Source organism: Lepidochelys olivacea, assembly GCF_965140295.1.
Source record: "Lepidochelys olivacea isolate rLepOli2 genome assembly, chromosome: 4".
Classification (NCBI taxonomy): Eukaryota; Metazoa; Chordata; order Testudines; family Cheloniidae; genus Lepidochelys; species Lepidochelys olivacea.
The window spans coordinates 85610143-85627642 of record NC_140414.1 but is presented as its reverse complement, the minus strand read 5'-3'; the positions used below and the strand labels follow the sequence as shown (position 1 = coordinate 85627642).

Genomic DNA, 17500 nt, shown 5'->3' with positions numbered 1-17500 from the left:
GCATCATGTTTGATAAAATTAGCTCCTATTTAACATTAATAATTACATTTTCCCTCATGCATAAGGAATAGTACAGCTCAAATTCCCCCAATAAATACATATTTTTGCTGCAATATTTTGCCCATGGAAGCAGTACCGTCATCCTCAAATGTTCAAAAGTCATGAGCCAGGACCATCCAAATCATGAGCTTTTAAAAAATAAAATAAACTGGGGGCTGTTTTTATTTGGGTTCTGATTTTTGAGCCTTCATGATGCACTTGGGTCACATTTTCAAGGTTTATTCTACAACCACAAGGGCTAGAAATTTTTTTGGGGGAAGGGGCGATGTTAAATAAATGATAGCTGAGGTTCTCACATAAGTAGTTGTCAGCCTTTAAATAAAACATCAAATATTGTGATACTCATAAAAGTGGAGAAGGAGCTGTGTTGATTTGAAAATTGTTTGATATGAGATGCTGGCATAGGATAAGCATTAAATGAAACTCTCTGATGGTATGTTGTGGGATGAAGATCAAAAAAAGAACACATCCCACTCAGTGCACTGAGACACAGAGGCTTGGACACCGGGACAAGAGCTCCACACAGACTGCATGTTTGGACTTTTGCAGGGGATGAATTTGAAGAATTGTCTGTCAGCTCCTGGAGAGATGGACCAGGCTCAAAAAAGGGGTTAGAGAGCTAGAGTGTGGCAGGAGGGGAAGCACTGCTAGGCTCTTATGAGATTAGGCTGTCCCTATAAGTAAGAAGTAGGAAGGTCACTGAATGGTATTGTTTTGTTTTATGTTCTGCTTACTTGGGTTAAATAAAAGTGTAGTGTTTTCTCAAATCCAGGAGTTTAGAGGTGTCATCAGTTGGTGGGTTTTGAAGAGATCTGCAGAGGTTTTGAAACAAAGTTTGGAAAAGGCTTTCTTGATATTTACAGGCAGGTGATCCTGAGCAGGAGATTAGAGGGGTCAAAAGGCTGTTCTAGTGACCTAGAAACACCAGTGTTGAATAAGGTGTGTCCAAGAAAGGGCAGGTCATGACAGTTGGTCACGCTGTGGAAGCATACTGGGAAGAACTGGGAAGGAGGACTGTGGTCAGTTCTACCTGCAGGTATAAATAGTGATTGAGAGAGAATGGAGTACATTTTAAAAAGATTAAATTAATGTTTGAGCATCCTTCTGCCACCCTACCAAAAATGATGACAAAAATATTTGCTGGTGGAAAGTGAGATTCTTGTTTAATAGGATTAACACTACTATTTCATTCATCCCAGGAGACTTTTCTTTTAAATTTAATACAATCCATAAAACTAGCATTCCAAGGATGGCATGGAAAGTACCTATTCCAGGAGGCAATGTTAAGATAAAACTATCTGGCTGAACACAATTGTGATTGTGAACAAATGAATTAGATGACATGATGCTCACCATGATTTAGTGATCATTCTACACCAGCACAAATCATGTCAGTTATTTACAATGGATGTTAACAAGTTAAGAATGGCCATACTGGGTCAGACCAAAGGTCCATCCAGCCCAGTATCCTGTCTACCAACAGTGGCCAATGCCAGGTGCCCCAGAGGGAGTGAACCGAACAGGTAAGGATCAAGTGATCTCTCTCCTGCCATCCATCTCCACCCTCTGACAAACAGAGACTGACAAACATGGACTTAACCTCCATGAATTTATCTAGTTCTCTTTTCACCTCTGTTACAGTTCTAGCCTTCACAACCTCCTGTGTTAATAAATGAATGGTAGATTACAAGGTAATGCTGACTGATATTATATTTTTAAAAACTGAAAACATTTAACAAAAGACTTTAAGTCGATAAAGTTTGCACCCTGCAACTGCAGTTAGTATATGATTGTAATCATAAACAGTCAGCTACCCCTGAGCAAAATTCTCCCCTCACTTACAGAAGATTAAATAATGTAAAGCTGTATTAAAGTTAGGTCACAGAGTTCTTCACAGAACTTTTTACTGATGACTTTTGTAATGGCTCTTTAAGGAACTTACTTCATAGTCATTCCAGAATGACTTCTAGTCCAGCACCTGTCTCCAAGAGTGTCCAGTTCTGACTGTTTCAGAAGATGGAGTAAAACCTCTGTCGTGGACAGTCATGCAATAAGATGTCTATGGGAGAAGTTTTTCCCTATGCCCCAGCCACTTAGGCCCAGATCCACAAAGTGTTGCAATGCTCAGCATCACAATACTTAACCGTTAGGTGCCTAAAAAATCACTGTGATCCACAAAGCCTGAGCTGGGTGCCTAGACTCCCTATACAATGAATGGAGAGAGAGCGAGCGAGAGGTGCCTTAGGCTCTCCTGTTGAAGTTGTTCTAAAGTGGCTAAATAATGAAACAGTGACTGGAGCAAGGACCTTGGACCCTGGGTCTCATACTTCCCTGGTGGGCAGCCTTACCACCAGACTACATTCTCAGTCATTCTTACTAACCAGATCAGACCCTGCATGCAAGATAAGCGAGCAAACATTCATCTTCCCCAGTTTGTGGATGTGAGATTGGTATCCAGACACCCAGAGTGAGGCAACAGTGTGCATGCCCAGAGGCAGAAACATAGGCACCAAGGGAACTTTTACCCTGAAAACTTAGGCTTTGAATGAGTTTAGGCATTTACAGGCTTTGGTGGGAGTTTTGTGGACCCTACAGCTGGGACTAAGGTACCTAAGTCTGGATTTAGATGCCCAGGTAAAAAAGTATTAGGCACTTACATATAAGTCCTGCTAAACTCTTCATCTGCATGTTGTCTTCCAGGAATGAATGTCACAGGTTAATTATGACTTCTGAAATGACTTCCTTTTGTCATTATTAAATTTGTCTCCTTTTAATTTCAGTAGGTATCTCTTGACCTTGCATTAGGAGAGAGGGTAAGTAGGTGCACCCAATTTACTTTCTCTGTATCATTTATTATTTTACATACCTCTATTATGGCATTACTTATTTATCTTCTCTCTAAAGTAAATAGTTCTTATCTTTTAGAATCTCCCCTCATATGGAAGCTTCTGATCACCTTTGTTGTCCTTCTTTCGGCTTTTTCCAATTCTACTGTGTACTTTTTGAGCTGGGATGTCCAAGAAAGGAATGCAGTATTTATGAGGATAATGTTCCATCAGTACTGTCAGGCTGTCTGGAGTGGTTCACGAATGTGGGTGCCAACTTCAGGGCAGACTGTTATTAACCAGGGTACAAACCCCAAGCTGGTTGCAGTGGCGCTGGAAGTTTTTAGAGTGCTGCAGCTGCACTCCCCTTTACCCCTGTCTGCACCGCTCACCATCCCCTAGATCTGGGGCTGGTGCAGGGGAATGGATAAGGGGGCTGAGGCTGGGGCCACAATGAGTGCGGGGCTGGCAGCTGGGACCCTGGGACTGGGGCCGGCAGCCAGGCACGATGCTGACAGCAGAGCCCCCGGGCGTGGGGCCAGCAACCAGGACCCCATGCAAAACCTGGGGGTGCTGCAGCACCCCCCGCATGCCTCGTTCCCACACCTATGGCTGGTTGTGTGCTCTATAATTAGATTTCCCCAACCAAGTATCAAGTGTGAAATCCTCAAGCACTATAACAGCTTTAACTTGGAGTCACATGCCCTTGGACATGCTGGTCTATCTTGCCACCCAGGCAAGCTTGCCTTTGTAAGAGATGGTCCCTTACACCAAAAATCATAACAATATTCAGTTCCAAAGGACTTACGCCAAGTTAATTGTACCTTAAATCTCTTACCAAAGACAACGCTTGTAGCCAATCCTCTAACAACCTAACTAAAGGTTTATTTGCTAAGAAAAGAAATGAGAGTTATTTACAAGGTTAAAGCAGGTAACATACACACACAAATGAGTTACAATCTTAAATTGCAAAAGATGATAGTAGCTACTATATGTGCAAGCGCTACATGTCCTTTAGGGCTAACCCAAATTAAGCAGCTTGGGGATCCCTTACTGATGCTCAGAAATATTGCATTCTCTGAATTCTAAGCAGAATAGTGATGATAATTTCTCTTTAACGGGGATTTTTATTCCCTTCCCCCAGCACTCAAGCTGTGATGGGACAAGGGCTTGTGCAGGTACCCTCTTCACCGATGTGGGGCAAGCAATAAACATAGTCTTTTGCCCACTGATGTTGCACAATGGTTTGTCTAGTGTCTATATACCACTGCTTGTGGTAAACTAGTATTCCACACTTGGTAATGCTTCTCTCCTAACTGTGGGATTTTATGGGTTCAGCAAACACTTTTATAGTTACAAAGCAAATACTTAAATATTACCTTATAACATGGGGACAGATATTATAAGTAAAAGTAATACATGCAGCATCCTACAAGCATTTCATGAAGTCTAAACACTAAACACATTCTTATAACTCTAATGTCTATTTTAACAATACTAACACACAAGCAAGCCAGACTGGTTTCCAACTATGCATTTATCAGTGTTCAGTGAGGCCCAGGGGCCTTAGCATAACCTGGCACCTGCTCTGCCAACGTCACAAATACCTCTCATGGGGTTTCAAAGTAAGCTAGGAAATACAGAACACCACCCCCTCTATTCTTAAGTGTATCTTAATGCATCTCATTCTTTAGATTCTCCTTCTCAGATAAAATTGTCAGAGGATTGGGTGTATGTGCAATTGTCCACTAGAGAGCAGGCTGAGACCAACAAACCCTTTTTATTTGTGTCTTAGCCAATTTTGAACCCAGGTGTTTCAGTGTAAATTGTTAGGACATTAAAGCACTGCACCGTCTAGCCTCCATTGTTAGTTTATAAATTGCTATCAAAGTTGATGGATATAGCTTGTGAAGCTTAGTGACCCAAGGTGGTAATAATAAAGTATTCTGGAACCTGGATAACATTTTATTCTGTCATTCCAGTTTTCTTGTTCTGGTGACATCAACTAATTTGTACTGGTTTACAGGGAATTTCTATATCCAGCTCTTTAGCCAGAGTCTCGGTTTCCTTACATTGCTCTTACTCTTTTCTGTCAGACTGAATTTCTTTCAGAAAAAAAATATTGCTTGATATTGATTCCAGTGCACTAGATAATTTCAGGTTCTCACACTGTAGTTCATCTGAAGCACTGCTCAATGTTTTCCAAAGGCTGAAAGCCTTTGTACAAAAGAGCAGTTCTTAAATCCTTTGAAAGATTCTTAAAATCCATTAAAAAGACCCTATGAATTGAAACACTTTCTATTGTTATTAAAATTGAACCATATCATAGGGAGTTGTATCAGCAAAACCAGCAAGTTTTCAAAAAAAGCCATAAAGCTTTTATGTTTTCTAGACTATTTCTTACTGTGCTTGTATAAAATGTTTAGCTTGTGTGGAGAAAAATATGGATCTGCAAAGACAAATGTACAGTGAAGACCTTTGGAGATTTCCTTGTTAGCTGCCTCTACAGATTCTTCAGGACTGTTGTTGCAACTATAAGGAATTTCTTGGTGGACTTGCCAGTAAATGACTAATGTCACATTTCAACTTCCCTCTGCTTCATCAATATTGAAAAATAAATTAATATTTTATGTTATTTTGATTGCTTTATTTTCCCCTGCAGCTCTAAACTGAGAGTAGCCTCAAAGCAAAAATAACTTCTATTAACTTCAACCCTTACAACCCTAATATTCCTCTCTAGTATTGGAGGGATAAGAGCAGAGAATAACCAGCTCATACCTCTCCTTCAACACTGCCCATAGGCCTACCTCACCTAAGTACTTTTCAAAAGTACCTAAAGTTCCCCCCTGAGGGCAGGCAACATCCTGCTTACTGACTTCATCACCCCTCCAGCTCCTTAGCACAGAGCTGCTCTGGGCTCCATGAAAGGATTCTCCACCTGTCCTGTCTAAAAGTTGCCCTTCCCTGCTGAATAAATGCTGCTTTAATTTATAATGATTTTAGAACTGTAATATCATTAACTCAATACCAACACAAACTGGAAAATAAAGAATAACATAATTACAGAGGAAGACACACCACATGGAAAATTTCAGCCCAGATGATTAAAGATTGGCAGCTAGAAGCAACTGAAAATAGGGTCTTACAATACAAAAGTGTGGGGCAATCTTAAGTATGATACCAGCTCTACCTATGATATAAATTAAGCCTACCAACAGCTACATTTTCTCCTTACATCTATAGGGTAAGCAGACAATTCCTGTTCCCTTTAAGCTAGGGTGTTAAATATATTGCTCATGGACCAGATCCAGCCCACTGTGCACCTTTGACACATCAAAGCAGCTTTCAGCTGTTCCTCTGTAGTTAGTTCAAAGAAGCTGAGAGAGACAGGGACAGAGCATGAGTGGGAGAAACAGAGAAAAGAGCTCATACCTCATACCTGATAGGGCACAAGTATCTGCTCCAAGCACAACAGCCATGGCTCAAAATGGGGGCTTCTTTTCAGCCTCTCCTGCTATGTCTCTGCCACCAACCTTGTAGCACTGGGCTCAGAGGAGCACTTACCCCTGTGGACCCCTACCACAGTAGGCTCAGGTGAGCACTTACTTCCCACTCCTCTTCTTCCCCCAGTTCCTGCCATCACAAGAAAACAGGATCTAGGATAAAAATGCCCCAAGTGTGAAAGGACTAGAGACACAGAGTGGTGGGAAGGGAAGGAGAAGACAAGAGGGTGAAAAGAATCCCAAAGGGGATGGGGAGAATCTCAAAGGGAGTAGTGGGGAAGAGATAAAGAAGGGAAGAAATCCCAAAATGTAAGTGGGTGGGTGGGGAGAAAGAAAAATGCCCAAATTATTATGGGGAAAGGAAAACATCTGAGGTGGGGCTGGGAAGATGGGAAAGATGGAAAATTCACAAAGTGTTGGAAGGCAAGAGGGATACTGGTCATGGGAGGAGTGTACGGAGGGGTAACTTAATGAACAGAGGAAGGGAGATTGTATGAGTGTATTTCCTTTGAAAAAAAAAGGAAAGAAATCAATGTTTAACTTTGCTAACTAAAGAGGAGTATTCTGAAGTCATAGAAGACTCCAGAATTGGCCTCCTAACAGTGTTTTTTACTTCGGTCCACAGACTATAGCTGAAAGGGTAATTCAGCCCTCACCACAGAAACATTTTGATACCCCTATTTTAAGCCTTCTAGCTCTAAGGCTTACATACAGATACAACACAACTATTTTGTATAGCTTCTTTTATATAGAGAGTTGAGTATCATCAGCGTGATATCTAAGATTAAAGGTAGAGTTAAGATGACTGAAAGGGAGAGGTAGATAGAAAATAGCAGGAGACTAAGAATTAAGCCTTGTGGGACTCCATACAGGAGAAATTTTAGGCTTAGCACAGATAAGGAGGCATCACTGCAAACACAGAGGTTTGATAGGTATACTAAGAATGGAACTGTCAGGAGAATTGTTTGCAATAGCAATGGAAGCTGTCCCACAGGATGGAATGCTTTTCTGAGGTCAAGGAGAATAAGTAGATAGAAGGAAGTTACATCTGCAGAAAAAGGTCAATAACTATAAAAGGAAAACAGTTTCCCTGATATGGCCAAAGTAAACCCCAAATTGCTAATGCTCAAGGCTATTGATATGTGCTGGAAGAGACGAGAAAAGGCTATAAAGAATTTTGCCGAGAAAGGCAAGGTTAAAACTGAAGTGGTGGTAAGAGAGAATGTCATGGTCAGACCTGAAGAAGAGCTCTGTGTAAGTTCAAAAGCTTATCTCTTTCCCCAACAGAAGTTGGTCCAATAAAAGATATTATCTCACCCACCTTGTCTCTCTAATATCCTGAGATCAACATGGCTACAACTCTGCATGGTTAAAGAACGGTTTTTAAGAAATTTATGGACAGTAGCAGATTTTAAAGCATTGGGAACAGGTACAGTACCAGACAATGGGAGTAAGATAGGAAAGCAAGGAAAAGAGACACGAATTAACGATAAAAGATAAAGAGTCAAGAAAGTAGGTAATTTTCATAAAGGGCTGGATGATGTCAAACGTCCACAAAGAACAAGGAAGGGTAAGGAGAGGAAAAAGAAGCTTATAAAAGCATGGGCAGGTATTGCAGGTGGAGGAGATATTCTCATGAAACAGGCAACTTTATACTGAAAACAGAAAACAAATTCCTGGGAAATGACTGGGATTGGCGTGTGGTGTGAGTGGGTGGAGAAGATAATGTTCTGGAAGAGAGGGGGCAAGTATTACCAGAACCATTGGAAATAAGAATCGAAGATTTACTTTGCAATCCAATGGTGTAAAAGGGTTGGCACACACCTCTCACAAGTGCCCCCTTCTGGTTGGGCATGTCTACATTCTTTAGTTCTGGTAACCCCTTTTGGTGGTTCTCAGGCAGGTTTGTCAGTAACAAAGCACTCTGGCCACACTGTCTCCATGTTAACCAGCACAAACCCCTTTTGGGGTATATGGTCCACCAGGGCCTATTTCAGTACCCCTCTGGTGGTGTCTCTTTCTAGCCCTCCCTGAGCTGTGGTCTTTAAGTAGTCAAGCCCTGGTATGGGGCTGTATCCCCAGAGCTTCCTTCCTGGAGACACTATCTTCCTGAAGCCCTCCTCGGGCTCAGTCCCTACACAGTTCTAGCAACCAGCCAGGGGCTCCCTCAATGCTCCCCAAGCCCTGCTGCTTTTCAAGGCAGCCAGGCCTACAGTCCTTTCTTCTCCTGCTCTAAGCAACAACTGACTACTGTACTGTTCTGCAGCTCCTTTTATATGGCCCTCCTGGGCCCTGATTGGTTGCTTCCCCTGCAACCACTCTATCCTGCTTGGAGGACCTCTCTACTGCTCATTCCTTGGTATGGGTGTGACAGAACCCCGAGGCCTCTAGCAGGGGCCTTACGGCCTAGTCCACCCCATCACAAATGGGCATCCTGGTTAAGTGTCTGACGAGAACTTCCAGTTCCTGTGCTGGGCAAGGAGATGGAATCTGTGCTGTTGTCTTTTGAGGTACTGGTCTGTGCCCTTCAGTGCAGCTGGTCTGTGTAACGGGGGGACTTGAAGTGCAAAGAATAGTGTGGGTTTTCATGGAGACAAGTGATTAAAAGCAGAAACTGGTCAGGGCTGTAAATATTAACATATGAGCCAGAAGGAAGGAACGAGCAAATCCAGCTGGAGAATCTATTGGTATCAAAGCAATGAGTAGTGAGACAGGGTAATTTTCTGAGGAGCAAGGCAAAGGACAGCATGTTCAACTGTAACCAGAGTAGTCAGTGTTGATGGGAATGGGTGACAGGGGATGGATCACTTGATGATTACCAGTTCTGTTCATTCCCTCCGAAGATCTGGCATTGGTCGCTGTTGAAAGACAGGATATTGGGCTACATGGACCTTTGGTCTGATCCAGTATGGCCCATTGGCTGTTCTTATGATGGCATGAGTAAAATAAGCAAATTATGGGGGATGAGGAGAAATATTGTATGTCTATGGATATTCTTAAATGAGATGATAAACGAGACAAAGTGGTGACCGTCAAAAATGGAAAGTAAATTACAAGACATATAAAAAGATGTTATCGATATGCTCATTCAAGTCCCCAGTGATGGTGAAGTCTGCAAAAGAGACAACAATCAAGGAGAAGATATTAAAGAGTTTTCTCCTTCCCCCAAGGAGGAAGCTGGATTTAGGAGGCTGATATACCACAGAGATTTTGAGACTGGAAGACAGAGAATAAGATGTTCAAAAAGAGAAGAGATCTTGGAGGAGAGAGTAGAAAACTTGAATTCAGTGTTGGTCATACCTTCAATACCACCATCTTTACCCAAACTATTCAAAGAAGCAACATCTTGGGAACATAAGGAAGCAGTTTATGCAAGCTGGCAGCAGTCTGAGTATGGGAAAGAGATCACCTTTACAAGAAATAAATTAGCAAAAATAGTCCCATATCAATGTAGAAAATCCCAAGAATATGGCGAAAAATTAGCCATATTCCTGGGATTTCTCTACATTGATTCTTTTCCTGAGTAATTGATGAACAGTTGCCAAGTGGTTAAATATTTAGCATATGAGTCTTTTTTGCAGCTAACTGGCTTCTCCATTGCAAGGACATCTCAAACGTTTGTAATCCACTTGATAGATTAAGTGGCTAAATGTAATATTACGTATTGACATCTATACAAATGTGCTTGCAGTAGGCATTGCTAAAAACTCTTAAGAAAAAAGAAAAGAAAACTCAGGAGGAACTTAACCTCCGTCTTTATATGATAGGTTTTCTGAAATACTACACTTTTCTTCACTTTCTCCTTCTCTGGAACAAAAGAGAAATGAATGGTGAAACAGCTAAAATGTCAAATACATAGGCAACAAAAAGAGTGGGTGAAGTACTTACATGAAAGAGGTTTTGCTTGAACCCGTTTCTTCCAGAGCTCACGCCTACTTTAAAGGTAACTTTAAAGTACCATATTCCCGTGACGCTGTCAATTAGGGCTGAATGTCCCTGTTCTGCTGAAGGACTCAAACTTCTTTTGACAACAATGCCAGATAAATTTCACTATTATATTTTAAAATATATTTTATTATAATTTTTGTCCTAAAATATCAGTTTTTATATTAAAACTGTCACAGAATAGTCTGAATAGTTATTTTACTAACTGTATCCATTTCTTTGTGGTTTTTTTAACATGATCCTGTTTGCAAAGTAAGAGATCAGATTTTTCTCTGTTATTTTTGGAATTTTATATATTATTCCTTGGCTGGAAAATGTAGTGGATGTAGACAGAGGGAATTGTTCGCAAAGGTACCTAATCATTTTAGATTATGAAAAATTCACTGGAGGAAGCACTACCACATTCTGGCTAAACAACAAAATACTGCAAGAAACAATTGCTAATAATTTTACTGAAATATATTATTTCTTCAGGGCACAGAAGAGAAAAAAATAATTTGTTGTATGTGCGTAGCATAAAGAAATAAACTGCTTTTTAAATGTTAAATATTTATTGTGGTTTATCTTCGGAACCATAAACTTTGCAAATAAGAAAAATAAGTCGGAAAAAAATCTAATTTAGAATGGATAATTGTAGCATTAATTCTCTGTTTTACACTTAGGGAAGGCACATATATGCATACAGATACCAGAAACTTGTTTAACTGCTAAATTATTCTCTGGAAAATAAGATTTATTCAGTAAGTGTTCTTTAACTTTCCATGACCAACCATAATCATGTCTTTCATTTCACCTTCAGGCTCCTGTTTTCCCTGCAGATAATTATTTCATTAATTTTCTTTTCCTTTTACATTTTTTTTGTTTCAGTTAACTATAACTTTGCAAAAACATTTTCTGTACATATGAAATTAACAGAGTTAGAGACATGATTATGTAGTCCTTGCTCAGACATTAAAGTAAATGGAAATTCTGCCTGAGTATAGGCTGCAGAACTGATCTCTTGTATGCCTGGCTACTGCATTGATGGACTTTTCAGGTTTACAAATGAACAGGAATATATATCTGAAATGAAACATCTTCCATCGTGTAGTTTCCCATGCTCAAAAATGATAAGTTGCTGATTCAGAACTCTAAAGAAGCTCTTTACATTTAAGAGATAAGGACCTCTGTTTTGAGCCTACTATAAGTGTCCACTTCTGCTCCCGTTGACTTCAATGGGAGCAGTATCAAACACTTAGGATTGGATTTTTGCCAGTTCTTTTGTATACTCTCTACTGCCTCCTCGCAGTCCTGTGCAGCAGACAGCCATAAGTGCAATTCGTTCTTGCACTCATTTGAGTGCCACGACTGCAGAACAAGTGCAGCTAGCTACCCTAACAGGATAGACAGGAAATTAGACCACGGAGAGCTGGGAGAGCTGGCCAGCCACAGAAAGGAGCACTTAACTAGTATTATATTATGCACTGGATCTTGAATCTTTAAACTTGCACTGTATTAGACACTGTATATGTAGGTATACTCCAGTTGTCCGAATATCTTTTGAGACAGCCAAAACGTTTGACTAGGTGGTGGATAAATGCAATTCACTTTCTATATTAATTTCATATTCTGGGGACAAAAATGAATTTTATATAACCTAATATTTTGATAATTGGGGTTTGACTAAATAAGATTTACTTGTAAAACATCTGCGTGGAATGCACATAGTGTGTGTGTGTCTATGCAAAGACCCAAGAGTAAGACGCAATATGTGACAGACCCTCAATGAGGAACACAAAAATTATTCATGCAAGAAACTTAAAATGCTGTTGGTTTAATCTCCTTAAATTTGCTAGTCTCTAAGGTGCCACAAGTCCTCCTTTTCTTTTTGTGGATACAGACTAACAGGGCTGCTACTCTGAAACCCTTCATTTAAACTATAACCCCAGTGCCATGGTTAGAGCCCTGCAAACTCGCGGATATCTGCTTTATATCCCTGGACCATTTCTGCGGATCACAGGATGCGGATCCAAATTTTGTATCCCCTCAGGGCTCCATCCAGGGTCACTTACTCCTGATGTAAATAATTTCCAGCCACCGAGGGTGAGAATCCGAGATGTCCCTGGGAACGAGGGACATCTGCAAGCTGCGCGTGGGTGTCCAAAGTCTGCCCTCCGCTCCCATGGCTTTTGTGGTGAGCAGAGCTATGGGCACTGGAGGGCAGACAAGATATTTTAATCATACGCTACTATTAAGGGGGGGTGGGGGTGCGGGGCTGCCTTTTCGGTGACTTCACATGCGGGTACCCCCAGGGGGCTGCCGGCACTTAGTCCGGGGCAGGGGACCACGCGGACATCCTGCCAGCAGCGGAGGCCCGGGGACCAGTTCCTCCTTCGCAGCCTCCCGCGCTGAACAGCCATGAACCGGAGCCGGGTCTGCGCCGCCTCACCTCCGTGGGACTACGGCTCCCAGCGTGCCATGCTGCGCGGGCAGCCCCGCCGCGTGGCATGCTGGGAGCTGCAGCCCCAGCCTCTGCCGTGCGCTCCCCGCCCGGCCACCGGCCCCCTGCCGGATCCCCGCGCGCGCCCCAACGCGACCGGCGGGGCGCGCTCACGCGGCGGGGGCGGGGCACAGCGGCTCCGCCCTCTCCTGCTTTGGCGCCAAAGAGCAGGGGCGCAGCGCGGGCAGCGGCGGAGTTGGCGTGAGCGAGATGAACGGGGATCAGCCCAGCTCCTGCGGCCAGCTCAACGGGTACAGCCCGCGGGCGCCCCCGGGCTCCATCCCGCAGGCGGGGGGGATTCGGCCCCGGCCGCGTGTCACCCTGGTTCCCGTGGCCGCCTCCACCCTCCCCGGCCCGGCTGCGCTCCTGCCCTGCCCTGCCCTGCCCGTGCTTTGCCGCGCCGGCTGAGGCGCACGCTGTGGAGCAGCCCCGGCCCCGGCGGGGTGACAGCAGCGCGGCGCGGGGTTCATTGCTGCTCTTCCACGGTGCAGGGAGGGAATCCACAGAAGGGGGGGCGGCTCAGGCAGCTGCTGGATGCCCCCTGGGCCGGGGGTGGGTGGGTGGATGGATGGTATGGAAAGGAGGACAGTGAGTGGGGGATTGGGGCTGGCATCGTGGATGGGGCAGCGCACGGTACCACGGGCCGATGATGTGAAAGCTGTGCCGCAGGCCCCTTCAAATAGCAGCCGCCCTGTGCATTAGGGGTGAGGCCGGTTTAATAATGTGTCCATCGCGCTAGGGTCTAGGTGAGTGCTACGCACCAGCAGGGGGGGTTTAGCATCTTAGGCCTCAAGTTCAGATCCTCAGTGTCAGTGGATCCCTTCCGAATTAAATAAATTGAGTCCAAATGTAGTTTATTGCCAGTGCGAGAGTGTTCCCAAGTTCACATTTATTAGACTTGCTTTGCCAAATCTGATTTAAAATCTTTCCTCATAAGAGGGCTTCTGCTTCTTCCCTTGAGTCTGTTCCACAACCTGTTAGATTTTACTGTCTGGAAGCTTTTTCTGTTATTTAGTCCAAATTTCCCCTGTCACTTATATCTAGTTATTTCTGGTTATATGCTACTTTGTTCCACTAAATAATCTGTCTCTTTGATGTTTACATCCTTCAGCTATATCTTTCTGAAAATATCTTTAAAAAGGCCTTTACTGTTCATGGATGCTACACTCCTCTTGGCAGGGGTTTGGATAGGTCCCATGTGAGGAGAGATTAAAGAGACTATTCATCTTGAAAAAGAGGAGACTAAGGGGGGATATGATAGAGGTTTATAAAATCCTGAGTGGAATGAAGAAAGTGAATAAGGAAAAGTTATTTACTTGTTCCCATAATATAAGAACTAGGGGCCACTAAATGAATGGTGGGCATCGTAATGGACAGCAGGTTTAAAACAAATAAAAGGAAGTTCTTCACACAGCTCACAGTCAACTTGTGGAATTCCTTGCCTAAGGACGTTGTGAAGGCTAGGACTTTAACAGGGTTTAAAAGAGAACTAGATAAATTCATGGAGGTTAAGTCCATAAATAGCTATCGCCATAATGGCAGGATGGGTACTGGATGGCAGACAGGATACTGGACTGGATGGACCTTTGGTATGACCCATTATGGCTGTTCTCATGTTTCCTGATAGTTTGTATTTGCTCCTGTGCCCTTGGCCAAAATTTCCATGCACAGACCCTTCCTGCAGCGTGCTAATTAATTGCTGCTCCCCAACCCAAGATATGGCAGTAAATCAGTGTAGCTATTTGTATGAAAATACTACATATTTTGCAAGGTCGTTGAGATTAAGTGTGTAATGTAAAAGTAACTTTACCATCACTGGTTATCCTCTAGACACTCTAAAAACTTCAAACCCCATTGAAAAATGGGTTTTAACATATCTTGATATAATAATTGTTTGGAGTTTTTTAAAATGGTTGCACACTCTAACTGGGGTAGGTTGTGGCAGAATGTATATACAGTCTTGTCCATCTGTGCCAGCTGTATTGCTTTATTATGACAACAATTCCAAGTTTCAAGCAAAGATTGGAGGATTCTGGGGTTACTTATCACAAGTAATCATTTTGAAAACTGTCACAAATTTGCCATGGTGATTGTATATTGGCTCTCTTGTGGACTTAAGCCCTTGTCCTGTAATTATCAGGGGGTAGCCGTGTTAGTCTGTATCCACAAAAACAACAAGGAGTCCGGTGGCACCTTAAAGACTAACAGATTTATTTGAGCTTAAGTTTTTGTGGGTAAAAACCTTACTTCTTCAGACATCTGTGAATGCAAAATACTGTGTGACTTGTGGAAACATTATTCACTCTTACAGAGTATTCAAGAGGGACTGATTATTGCCAAAAGGCCTGGAAATTGTAAACATAAACAGTATTATCTTCTGTAAAGATTTTGATTATAGCCAATCTTCTATGTGGGGGGTAACATTCAATTTTAAGGAATGCTCTTTATTCTTTGCTGGAAAATAGATATTTATATATATTTAAGTATCACCCCCCAATAACCATATGGGGGAGGGAAGAAAATCTAATTAAAATAAAGGAATCAACTAATTTTCTTGACTAGAGGCTATAAATAAAACAATTAGAGGTATGGGGAGGAAAGTTAATAGCCAGAGGTCAAGTCCACATGTTCCTTGTGCCTCTCGGGGAGGTGGAGCGTCACCCAAGTGTTATGCTATACAAAGCACACGGGATCTTATATAAGAGTGAAGGCAAATCCGCCATATTTATTGAAATTACAACAGTTAGCATATGTTTTTTCAGTCACACACAGATACACATCATGCAGAGAGTCTTGCCAGTTGGTTTTTATAGATACCAGTCTGTTGTAGCTCGAGTCAATCTAATGGCCAGTTAAATTGAACACAAGTGAGGAGCTGGGTTCTGTCGGTCGCGATCGGATCCTCCGAGGTTTTGCAGGACTGAACCCAGAGTTCCATGGCAAAACACCCCATTTTTATAGTTGTAAATTCCCATATGAGTCCATGCATTTTGAAATGTCATCCTGTAATCATTAGTCCTTAAGTGGTGTTAATCTTGGAGTTTTCTGCTGTTGTCATTTGATGGTTATTGTCAGGCTTCCCATTGTTATCTCCGATTTGTTGTCTCGCCGGGTGCCTGCCTCACCTCTGAGGTCATCAATGCTGCTAACATGTTTAGCCTCAGACACAATGGATATATATGGTTTTCTCACCCCCCCCCCCACAAAGCCACTCTCCTGCTGGTAATTGCTTATTTAAAGTGACCACTCTCCTTACAATAAAAGAAAAGGAGTACTTGTGGCACCTTAGAGACTAACCAATTTATTAGAGCATAAGCTTTCGTGAGCTACAGCTCACTTCATCAGATGCATATCGTGGAAACTGCAGCAGACTTTATATATACACAGAGAATATGAAACAATACCTCCTCCCAACCCACTGTCCTGCTGGTAATAGCTTACCAATACCTCCTCCCACCCCACTGTCCTGCTGGTAAGCTATTACCAGCAGGACAGTGGGGTGGGAGAAGGTATTGTTTCATATTCTCTGTGTATATATATAGTCTGCTGCAGTTTCCACGATATGCATCTGATGAAGTGAGCTGTAGCTCACGAAAGCTTATGCTCTAATAAATTGGTTAGTCTCTAAGGTGCCACAAGTACTCCTTTTCTTTTTGCGAATACAGACTAACACAGCTGTTACTCTGAAACCTCTCCTTACAATGTGTATGATAATCAAGGTGGGCCATTTCCAGCACAAATCCAGGGTTTAACAAGAAGGGGAAATAGGTTACCTTGCATAATAACTTAGCCACTCCCAGTCTCTATTCAAGCCTAAGTTAATTGTATCCAATTTGTAAATGAATTCCAATTCAACAGTTTCTCGCTGGAGTCTGGATTTGAAGTTTTTTTTTGTTGTAATATAGCAACTTTCATGTCTGTAATCGCGTGACCAAAGAGATTGAAGTGTTCTCCGACTGGTTTATGAATGTTATAATTCTTGACATCTGATTTGTGTCCATTTACTCTTTTACGTAGAGACTGTCCAGTTTGACCAATGTACATGGCAGAGGGGCATTGCTGGCACATGATGGCATATATCACATTGGTGGATGTGCAGGTGAACGAGCCTCTGATAGTGTGGCTGATGTTATTAGCCCCTTTGATGGTGTCCCCTGAATAGATATGTGGGCACAGTTGGCAACGGGCTTTGTGGCAAGGATAGGTTCCTGGGTTAGTGGTTTTGTTGTGTGGTATGTGGTTGCTGGTGGGTATTTGCTTCAGGTTGGGGGGCTGCCTGTAGGCAAGGACTGGCCTGTCTCCCAAGATTTGTGAGAGTGTTGGGTCATCCTTCAGGATAGGTTGTAGATCCTTCATAATGTGTTGGAGGGGTTTAGTTGGGGGCTGAAGGTGACAGCTAGTGGCGTTCTGTTATTTTCTTTGTTAGGCCTGTCCTGTAGTAGGTGACTTCTGGGAACTCTTCTGGCTCTATCAATCTGTTTCTTTACTTCCGCAGGTGGGTATTGTAGTTGTAAGAATGCTTGATAGAGATCTTGTAGGTGTTTGTCTCTGTCTGAGGGATTGGAGCAAATGCGGTTGTATTGCAGAGCTTGGCTGTAGACGATGGATCGTGTGGTGTGGTCAGGGTGAAAGCTGGAGGCAAGTAGGTAGGAATAGCGGTCAGTAAGTTTCTGGTATAGGGTGGTGTT

General features: G+C 42.6%; 1 protein-coding gene across 1 annotated transcript in view; it reads left to right on the top strand.

Moving 5' to 3' along the window:
- Positions 1-12864: 12864 nt before the first annotated feature.
- DCTD (dCMP deaminase) overlaps positions 12865-17500 on the top strand; it is a 31098-nt gene continuing 26462 nt past the window's right edge. Inside the window, exon 1 of the mRNA XM_084627564.1 lies at positions 12865-13063. Within this exon, the coding sequence (XP_084483690.1) occupies positions 13023-13063 (41 nt within the window). The 5' untranslated portion in view covers positions 12865-13022. The remainder of the gene's footprint in view (positions 13064-17500) is intronic.